The following is an 11,018-nucleotide window of genomic DNA, read 5'->3' on the forward strand; positions in this document are numbered from 1 at the left end:
GGCAATCACAGACAGGTTGGTGACTCTGTAGAGAGCAGAAGTGTGTAACTTTTCAGAAGCAAGCTGCCAAGCTACTGACCCCAGCTTTTCAGTCACTAACATCTTAGTCTGAATTACTTTAACCAAAACCATATGGTTGCCTTTCTGTTGATCATCACTAGAGATCATGGTACTAAAAAGCAGGAAATTTAAATATGGGGTAATTTTGGAGCAGACAGCAGGACAGGAAAGGTATGAGGGAGTATCTGAGAGAAAGGCTTTGGGCACAGAGAGGAGAGGAAGGGAAGGCAAGAGACAGGCTAAGTGAACGGCCCTCATAACGAAGATACCCACTTAACAGTTCTGCCTGGGGCAGCTGGTTTAATCCCATAGCCTAGGTCTCCTTTCAGGCTTCCCATACTCACCCACCCACTTATGAAGACCTTCACAATCAGAAAAGATGTGGCTCTTTTCTGAACTTCTCCATGCAAGCACTCTGCAATTCTTTGAAGCTCTCTACAATTCCAGGGGTTTTGCTGCAACCTAATCCATAGAAAGGGCTAAATTTGTCTCTGTGCACTCTACAAAATTACAGCAAACTATGAGGGAAGCAGGCCCAAATCCTTTTACTTCCTTACCACCCCCTGCTAGGAAACGGCAGAGAAAGTCCCTGGGTGCTTTTTGTTGCTGGGTAGCTAAAATGTGCAACTTTTAGAAATGTTCAAGTGGAAACAAGAGGCCTGAACTCACTATTCCAAAAAGAATCAGTACCAGTTTGGTAGTCCGTGCCTCTCCAAGTCACAAAGTTTCAAGTTCCAGTCAAATCAGATGATCTTATTCAAAAACGTGACTACCCACCACTTTAAAACATTTTCACAAATGGAGAAGGGGTAAAGAAAGAAAATAATTTCTTCTTCCTGTATATGTAGCAGTGTTTAATTGCAAGGAGGTGGGTGACTGCTCCCGGCAATCATGCACAACACTGGCAAAAAACTGCCTGTGGAATGATCGGATATGACATCCATTCATGTACCCCCTCATTATCTTTATTAGTCCTGAAGACAGATGACATGCTGACACGGAAAGTGGTCTCCAATCCATTCCATTTCCCCATCACAAAGCACACATGACCAATGCAAGGTACTATTATGGAAAACAGAAAATAAAATAACCTGGAAAGAGTGCGGTACAAAAAAAAGAATATGAAGAGCCGTATTGACAACCATTCTCACAGATGTATATATGTACAGCAAACAGCCCAAATTAAAGGAGAATCCAAATAAATACATTCCGTGTTCAAACTGCTGTGGATAATTATCGATCCTTGTTGGATCATTGTTTACTTCACACTGAACAGCAACTTAGATAATCCCCCACCCAGACAGCCACCATCTTTACTTTCCATGGAAAAGGGGGTGCCCATTGAGGAAGAGGATGAGATGGGATGAGAAGGGGAAGAAAAATAACATGGTCTTCGAACCAACGTTTTCCCCTTGTCCTGGAGAACTCTTTTGTCTGGCTGCTGAACACGTTTGCCAGATCAAAGAAAAGAATCAAAACAAACAAAAAGAGCAAGCGTCCCAGCCTAATTACAATAGGTGCCCAACACATTGCAGTCCCAAGCAGAGCATAATTTGAATCTTGTGTTAAAGCATTTGCTCTCTTGGTTCCCCAATGAAACATGCCTCGCACACCTCCTCGCACACCTTCTCCTTCTCCAAAGGTTTCCCCAAAACGGCCCGCTCTGTGTCACTCCTTTAAAAATGAGGACGTGGGGCACGAGCACGTTGAAATATATGTTGACGATGACTTGTTATTATCCTCACAATGATATATACATATAAATAAATCTCTCTACCCCGCACGCCCACTGGCCAGTCCATTACGCACAAGGAGCGCTTTCCAGCTAAAGAGGAGAGCGTGCAGGAAACGTTATTTACGTGCACATTACAGAACCATATACCACGGCATCTGCATCCTACACAAAGCCCGAGATGGTGCAAGAAGATACACGCTGAGCATGGCACAGACCAGCCGCGGCAACACAGAGCCAAGCCCTCGTCCAATCAGATCGTTGTTAGAAGGTGGACCTCAGGGTCGGCTGCGCCCGATTAGCCTTCCCTATTATGACACCACGCTCTGCCCAACATCCATATCCCACCCGGAGCAAATCCAATTCCTGCGGTTGCTCATTTCTCAAACTGCCGAACCCTTTCTTTTATCTGCATCCCTGCTATTCGTTCCTTAAAAAGCCACCAGAAGGCCTCGGTGCCCCCTTTCCGCCTCGGTTTCTCTTTTTACCTCTTCCCATTCCTCGAAAGGATTAAATGTTTCTCTCTCCAACGCGCAAGCTGGAAAGGCGGAAGGCGAATGCCTCTACGCTGCTCCGACAAGCGCCTGCGGGGCTGCGAAAAGTAAAGGCAACGAGCAACGTGGGGGAAATCGTCGCGAATCGATCGGCCACAATAGTTGGAATCCCAGGAGCGCTCCAACTTACCCAAAATATGACATTGAAGCCAAATATGAAGTATTTGATGCAACAACTGACTTCAGGACCCTTGTAGTGCTTCCCGGACATCCTCTGGGTTCATGAAGACACTTGCCCCGGCAGCCCGAGTTTGGAGCCCCGAAGCACCGTTGCTCGGAGCAGCCCAGCGGGGAGCAGGAGCTCAGGGACGCCGCACGGGGCCGCGGCGCTAGCGGCCCAGGCTCAGCCGCGCGGGGACCGACCGGCGCAGAGCGGCTCCCGCACCTCCAGCCCCTCGCGCGCCGAGGCCGCCGGAGCCGGGGTGGCCGCGAGCGAGCTGGGAAGCCGCGCGCTGCAAGCCCAAGCCTCGCCGAAGCTAGCCCCGAACACAAAGCAAGCGCCCGCGTCCGTGCGCCAAGCGGTCTGTCCGTCGGTTAGTCCCTGGGCTTTGGGCAAAGGCGGCCGCTGCAGATGCTGGCTGAGACGCCGCTCGCTTGCTTGCTCGCCCGTTCGCGCGCGCCCTCCCACCCCTCGCTCCGCCCGCCGCTCGCTCCGCCCGCCCGGCCGGCTGCTCCTCCGCCCTCGCCGCCCGCAGCTCCGCCCGCCTCCCAAGCCTTGGCTAGGCGCGCGCGCGCACGGAGTCGGGCGCTCCCGGGCGGCGGTGGCACCACGTAGCCGCCTCCTTCCACCGCTCGCTTTATCCCCGCCCCTTCTCGGGCCAACCTCCAGCACCGCCGACCCCGAGCGCCGCTGCGGAGTAGGTAGGGGGTGGCAGGGTGGAGGACCGCCGGCGAGAGGGAGAAGGAAAGGGCGCCCGGGGAGCAGCCTGGCAGAGTGACCGGGATTGATGAGCGGTCGCAGCTCTGAAGGGACGCGGGCGAGAGGGTCGCTCCTCGGGGAGAGGGCTGGGTGAGTGAGGACCTGCGAGCCACCCCCCACATCCCTTCTGGGGTAGCCACACTCGCGCCCGCTCCTCCACAACAGGCTTCTGTGGCTAAAGAAGATGCGGTGCCACTGGACAGGGAAGGAAAGTAGTCGTGGACTTCGCTGAATAGAAAAGGGGGTAGTTGGGGAAGGTGGAGAAAAGAGCCACGGGAAGTGGGAGGAAAGGATGAAGGAATGGGACGTTGCAAAGAAAAGCTTCCTTAATCCGTGTGACTCTAACCCAGCCTCCCCACCTACCGGAGAAATGGGTTTTATCCTAGAAATGGGGACGAGGAAAAAGAGATGGCCCAAAGGAGTCCTGGCCCCGGATACGATCCTCGCCCTAGGGTCTATTGGAACCACACAAACCCGGACAGCGCACGCTCCCCGCTACCCCGACAGAATAGTGCCTAAGAAACCTGCCTGCCTCCTAACTCTAGGAAAGAATCCACAACGGATTCCAGGGAGCTCTTCTGGGGAATCTGAACTGGGTTTTTGGATCACGAACCATTAAGCTTTTGAACTCTGGGGAAGAATAGAACGGGTGGCTGGAAATTGTTTTGGAACCCTACCTGAGCAGATGTGCTCATTAGTTGCTTGTTCGCCCTTCTCCTGGAGCATTTTCATAGGTGTTGGCAAAGCAGGTACCAGTATTTCATGGAAAGAGAAGAACCGGCCAGGACTGTGTGTAAATGTCTATGGGAATATTTTTAAGGATTCAAAAGGCTAGAAGGAGGTGAGATCAAAAAATTTTTCCAGCATCACCCAGTGCAACTCGGTCCTGGACACAGAAATCTAAAACGCTCCCAGATGATACTTAAATACTTGAGTTTGAGAGCCTCTAGTTATAAGGTTTCCCTACGTAACAGCCTCTCACTTTTCTCAAAAACTGGCTAGTTGACAACCGGCAGTCAAGTTTTGGCTAGTCAAGAAGCTACTTTTTCCTGCAATAAACCACACTTAGAGATAGTCCTGGGCTTCAGCAGGATTGAGGCTATACTGAAGTCACAAGTATGAACCAGGTACCCACAGAGATGGGAGGGCCAGGAGATCCTACTCATTTAGTACCTCAGAAGCTATGTCACGGGATAACAGTGGCTTCAGCCTTTTGGATGAAATAATCCTCTCTCCCTCAAAAGTGCTGTCCACCCACTCAAAACACAGGCCATACTACCACCAATCTGGTAGACTTTAAAAGTAAGGTCTTTCAGCAGCAGATTTCCTCGTTAACAGGAAGGCACTGACAAGCTTTACCTAAGCCTGTTGGAGCTATGTTGTAATTCTGTATATAAATAGAACAGTCGCTGCAGGAATACTGGATGAGTCAGAAGAAAGGTCTGTCCTAAGCTGATGTGACACATTTCAAAAGGACCAGAAATTAGATGGAATTGATGACTGAGTTGATCTCTAAGTGGATTTACCTTTGAAATAAAAATCGGTGGATATCCCATGTACCTCACCCCACACCCTCCCCCATTGTCAACATACCCAACCAAAGTAGCTCATTTGCTACAAATAGTGAACCTACGTTGACAGATCGTTATCACCTAAAGTCCATAGTTTACATTAGGGTCCACTCTTGGGGCTGTATATTCTATAGGGTTGGACAAATGTAGAATAACATGTACCCACCCTTATAGTATCACAGAGTATTTTCACTGCCCTAAAAATCCTCTGTATACTACCTATTCATCCCTTCTTCCCCCCAGTCTCTGGCAACCACTGATGTTTACTGTCTCTGTCTCTGTAGTTTTGTCTTTTCCGGAATGCCATATATAAGGAATCATACAGTATGCAGTCCTTCTTTCAATTTTGCTGTGAAACTAAAACTGCTAAGAAAATAAAGTCTTAAAAAGAAAAATCAATGGAGAAGGGAAAGGTAAGATAACTAATTGGTAATTTGGAGGGGTGTGGAAAAACTAATTGAATTATCTAATTTCGTATATCCAAAATAAGTTCTAGGAGGATTAAGGAGTTAAATATATTTTAAAGCAGACCAGAAGAAAAAATATTTGTCAAACCTCTGAATAGAAGTATTTTTCAACTTAGAGGCAATAGAAGGAAATAATCAATGAATATGATTGGGTAATATCTTAAACACTTCTACGTGTCCAACTTTTTTTAGTGTAAGCTAAACCAGAAAAAAATATTGGCAGCAAACATGAAAAATAAAAACCTGAATATCTATATTGTAAGTAGGGGTCATAGAGCTAAAGTAAAATTTAGAATCACAGTGATTGAGTATAAACAGAAAACAAACCATATAAGAAGAAATCAAAATAATATATGGGGAAATTAATCTAGTAATCGAAGAAGTATACATTAAAACTAATAAAGATACAAAAATAATGAGCACTGGTTAGCGCATATATTATTGGTGTCTTTATGAAACAATATGTCCATTTGGAAAGCATTTTGGCTGTCTACAGCAGGTCAGAGTGCTCCTACATTTTGACTCAGCAGTCCCTCTTCTGGGAATCTACCCAAAGAAATACCCCAGCAGATGGAAAAAGTTATATACTGCAAGATGTATATCATAGCATTATTTATATTGAAGACTTGGCCAGAAATTAAAGATCAGAGAGTAGGGGTGATATCCAATTCCTTGTAGTTACTTGGACCACAGTGTTTCTTCACATTCTGTGCCTCTGCACATGTCATTTGGAGTTTCTGCCTGGGGCATTCTCCTTGTTTCTTGTCTGTGAGCTGATTCCTCTTACTCTTTACTACTTGTGTTCATTGTCTGGGAGGCTCCTTCTTTATTCCCTCAATACCAGCTGTGTTCTTCCATCCTGGCACTTAAAGGCTGCCTGTAAGAACTTGTTTACCTACCTGTCTCCTCAATCTGCTGTGACTCCTTCTAGGGTGTGACCTAACTCTTGGTAATCTTAGAATCACCAGAGCTCTGCAGATATGGCAGGTGCTTGATAAGTATTTATTAAAGGAATGAATGAGTCATTTGCTCATACTTTTTACAGCTCTTGAAGATACTGCTTATAGAGGATGTGGCATATATGAATACATTATAATGTTAAATTTTAAAGGCACTATATATGGAATTATCTCCAGTAATCTTGTTAAATTTTAAAAGGAACAAAAACAGTGTACACAGTAGGCTATCATTTTGTGAAAAGATAAGGTCTGTTGGCAAAAGAATATCCATACACATATTTCCTTGTTAATGGGTATGCTATATATGGAAGGAAACAAAATAAACTGGTAACAGCACGTTAGGGTGGAAATGGGGGGCAAACTGGGGGACTAAAGATATTGATGGGAAAGAGACCTGTTTTATTTTTAAATAATCCCTTTAGTTTGTTTTTGAAATTTGTAACATGTATATGATATGCATGTTTTGAAAAATAAAGCAATCTACAAAATGGTATGCAATTGTATGAAAAAAAAGAGTTTTTACCAAATAATAACAGTTATAAGACTGTGGGTGATTTTGTTTTCATGTTTCTGGTTTGCAATGTTTAAATGTGGTTATATTGCTTTTACAATTAAGAAGATAAAATTATACATAAAGATGTAAGAAAGTAAGTAATCATATTTATTTCACACAACTCCTTCACAACTCAATAAATGCTCATCTATTTTAAGAAGAAAAGGAGAGAAATTTTCTGTCTGAGTACTGCTAAGGCCACCTCCCTTATAACTCTGAGGTTGAAAAATGCTTAATAAATTTAACTACTGACAAGTTAATCAGCCCTTCAAGTGGCAGTGAAAACAGGTAAAGCGTGTTCTTCTAATAGTTGCCTGGCTGAGGAGCAAGATATGACAACAGTGTTTTAACCTAAGACACCAAACTTTACGAGCTTGTCTGTCTCCACCTGTGCTTTATGGTTCCCACCCACCTTCCTGCCTCCCTCCTCTTGGGCTCTGTCATTGTCCGCCTCTCTGCTCCTCTGTTTTTCTTTTGCTTCTCTGTAGCCGCCCTGCTGGTTGCCTCCCCACCCCTCCTTCCTCTCCGAGCCCTAGCAGCTGTGTTCAGTGTCCCCCTCTTAAAGCAGCCACATGCTCTGGGAAGACTGGCCCTCTGCATCACACCTGGCAGTCCCATTCCTCTCGCTAATGTGTGGTTCAGGAATGGGCAGGTGGCCCAATTCTGATCAACAAGCCGTGAGAAGAATCTGCTAGAGGTTTCCTTGCATCTAAGAAATGGTCTCTTTCGCCTTTGGACTTGGTTGGGTTTGAATGTGATGCCTGGATCCTCTACAGCCTGATGACGAAGACCACACCAAGGATGGCAGACTGGAAGGATGAAAAGAACCGAGGCCTTCCAGCCTTTGTTGTATGGCTGACTTAACCAACCTTGAAGGTCGCCTTACCTCACGACTTCCTGTGAGATGAGACAAATTTCTTGGTTAAGATACTCTGACAGGGGTTTTCCGTTTCATACAACGGAAAGTATCCTGACTTAAACACCTTTTGAGGCTCTCCCCCAAGCCTTTATTGATTTCCTCCTCTTGAATCACCACCAGCATTTCTGCATTTCTCTCAGTACCACGTTTTTTCTATTCCCCGCACTCCCCACCCCCTTTCTTCTCCAGCTGTTTCTGCCTCAAACAATACAGGGAAACATTTTAGGGTGTCTGACAGATCACACCCACCCGTTTCTCAGACCTTCTCAACCACAAGGTGCTGTCCCACCTCCAGCCAGGTTTGTACTTCACAGCTGATGGGGTCCTAGTAGATTCAGGCTGGGCCAACCTGAGGGTCTGTCTCAATAACAAAGGGAACCCTGCCCTAGGCTGAAGTGCAGGCAGTGTTTACCCAAGAGCTGGGGGTGGGCCCGCATTTCCAGGAGGAAGCCAAGACTCTCCCTCATCTCTGCAGAAAAAGGAAGGAAACCTAAACAGAGAAAAACAGTAGCAGAGTCTGACAGCCTGGGTGCCGTGTATGGTTGTGCATTTTGTGCTATGAAAGGCTGCTATCCCTGCTAAAGGCTTGCTTCTGGATTTCAAGAGGACTCTGTCTTTGAGGTCTATGAGATTTTTAGATGGAATCATTCGTCACATCCCATTTGGGCTTTAGCTACTTTGAAGTGAGTATCTCAGATTTTCAAATCAAAGAACCTTGATTAAAACAAAAGGTCTTCTCACCTCAAATCCTTTATGAAATGAGGTCAACTTAAAATACTTTTTAGTTAGCTATGATATAAAATTAAACTATACTTTTGCTATAGTTAATGAATTAAATACTGTACCTTCTGTTCCTTGGTCGAAAAGTGAGCAATTAAATGGTCTATTTCTCTAACAAAACAATTAACTGAGTCCTCAGGATTTACCACCTACTGTGACCCTCTTGCCCTGTGCCCACACATACCTACTAAAGACCTGTTTTCAGATCCCCAGGAATAACATAAAATAGGGCATATCTGTCTCATAAATATGATTGAACAAGCATATGTAGAGCACAGTCGTTTCACTTTTAAAAATCAATTATAATCATTTGTACAATAAAATGAATTCTGTCTTTCACATAATATGACAGAGCAGTTATTGATTTTTTTTTTTAATTCTGCCATTTCACCTTCTTCTGGTAATAGCACCTCAACTTCCTACTGCTTTGGAGATAGCTAGACCTGTGTGGATCAAGGCACTAGGCCCTGATGTTACCTTACCAGGGGCCAAGCACATGACACAAGTTCAGCCAATTAGAAGCCTACTTCCTGATACTGAGCAGAGCAAAGAAAGAGACCAAAAGACACCTGGAGTTCATTTCTTGCAGCCCCTGGACAAGCCTGAAGCTGCCCTTGAGACCTTTGGGCAACCTCCTGATTCTTCTGCCTTCCCTCTGGTCCCATAAGCTAGCTGTCAGGTTCTAACTGAGGTCCGAGTTCCCATAAGCTAGCTGCCAGGTTCTAACTGAGTTCCAATGGGAATCAGTGGGCAAGTGGTGGGTAGCTGGAAAAACACTAAAGGAATTACAGACAGTTTTGACACGGCTTTACCTACTCTTTGGGTGTGAGCAAGCCATATGTATAGCATTGGCAGGGTAATTGTACCTTTTATAGTGGCTCCAAGCCCAGCACGAGCTCACATGGTGATCACCTAATGTGCCTCTCTTGGCTTGGTTACATAATTTGTGGAGCTATGTGCCTGCGCTCCAAACGCACTGAGTTATGCTGCGCCGGAAGGCTGCCTCAGCCTACTCCTGACTAAAGCACAGCCATTTCTCTTACACTCCACCCCCTACGCCTAGGGCATCCTCCAGGCAGGAACACATGCCCATAGGGCAGAGCCCTGAATCCATAACCCATAACAATACAGAGAGCAACACTTCACTACTAGGATCCCAGCTATGCCACTTATGACTATTAGGACCCAACGTAGGCCAGAGCCTAGGGATGCCCAACATCTCTGCAGGGGATCATCAGTAAGGCTCTCGGCTGCCTTAATCTGCCATGAGACCCCTTGCAGAGCTGCTGTTATGTTCTACCAATTGTCAGGGATACAGGTATAACATTGTGTTCCTAAAAGGGCACAGGTGCCTCCATGGGCAGCATTGTCTATGTCTAAGGCCATTTGATCTTGCAATACCACCTTTCTGATCTGATCAACTTTATCTGTTAACAGGAGGAGGGCCACTCAAGTGTAATTCAGAGCCCAAGTGGTGTGCTGTGCTAGAGTGGTAACTTCCGCTTCTACAGTTATGACACCCGCTCCAGGGATAGTCATTGCCAAGAGGTAGAACCACCAGAGGGCTCGTTGCACTTGCACAAACTGAGAGCATAGCACCTCCCAGTTATGCGGGCTATCTGGGCTACTTGGGGAGAACAGTGGCAGGTAAGGCCACCCCCAGGTACAATGTCCAGTCCAGTTCACTGGTAGGTAAGGCCAAGGCTACTCTGTGTCCCCACAGACCCATAAACTCCCAGGGGACACAAAAGCCATTGGGGCCCAACCTTGGTGGGCCCGCTTGTTCCATCATACCTTCAGTGTGGTGACATGTATTATGTTTGCACAGGCCATGATGGGTTCGCATCCCACAGGGGTGTTGCCCCAGTGTTGCTCTATGTACCACAGCACCTGAGCTTGGGGTACTACATGTTCCTCCACTAGCCAGCCCCACCCATCATAAATGCTACAGGCCAGCCAGGGGGTGGGCGTGCTGTGGGTCTTACAGCATCCTTTTCCAAAGTTTGCCGTGTTGCCTTACAGGCATCAGCCATGGGACCCCAGGTCTCCAGCCATGTCCAGTTCTCTGCAGATGCTGAATATATGTGCCAAGGCAAGCCATCTGCAGCTGCTGATGGAAGGGCAGTGCAGATCCAACAGATGGAAACATTGGTCACCTCAGCGTAGGTGTGGGTCCAGTTCAAATGCAGTTAGAGCATGTTAACCTACAGTTGAAATGACAGAGCAGGTACAGATACTAACAGAGGTAAATCATATCCCTCAGGCAAAATACAGGCTAACCTTTCATCCCTGGATAACAATGCAGCCACCAAGGGCTTTTGCCCTGGGTGATGGTACTACACCTTCTCAACTCCCCATGGTTCCTTTGAGTCCTGTATCTGTACCAAAGTCACAGGGGAGCTCATAATAGGCCAGATACACATATGTCCCCCAGAGGAGGGTTCCTTCCCTGACTGTTCCCCTATGAACAGTCAACTGTAGGGGCCATGTATTGAACACCCGAG

General features: G+C 46.5%; 1 protein-coding gene and 1 long non-coding RNA gene across 4 annotated transcripts in view; one reads left to right on the forward strand and one right to left on the reverse strand.

The window, feature by feature from the left end:
* The window catches only part of TSPAN5 (tetraspanin 5), a 178,726-nt gene extending 175,741 nt beyond the window's left edge, over positions 1-2,985 (reverse strand). For 2 of the 3 annotated variants that reach the window (XM_023190939.1, XM_023190938.2), the window contains exon 1: positions 2,477-2,985. In XM_023190939.1, coding sequence (XP_023046707.1) covers positions 2,477-2,557 — 81 coding nt within the window. In that variant the 5' untranslated portion in view covers positions 2,558-2,985. The remainder of the gene's footprint in view (positions 1-2,476) is intronic. The other variant, XM_026455032.1, reaches the window with a different exon arrangement.
* Positions 2,986-3,232: 247 nt separating this feature from the next.
* LOC111525503 lies at positions 3,233-8,859 on the forward strand. Its single transcript, XR_002726124.1, has 3 exons — positions 3,233-3,355; positions 5,121-5,249; positions 7,304-8,859. It is a non-coding gene; the product is annotated as an uncharacterized LOC111525503 (long non-coding RNA).
* The last annotated feature ends 2,159 nt before the right edge of the window (positions 8,860-11,018 follow it).

Source organism: Piliocolobus tephrosceles, chromosome 3 (assembly GCF_002776525.5).
Source record: "Piliocolobus tephrosceles isolate RC106 chromosome 3, ASM277652v3, whole genome shotgun sequence".
Lineage (NCBI taxonomy): Eukaryota > Metazoa > Chordata > Mammalia > Primates > Cercopithecidae > Piliocolobus > Piliocolobus tephrosceles.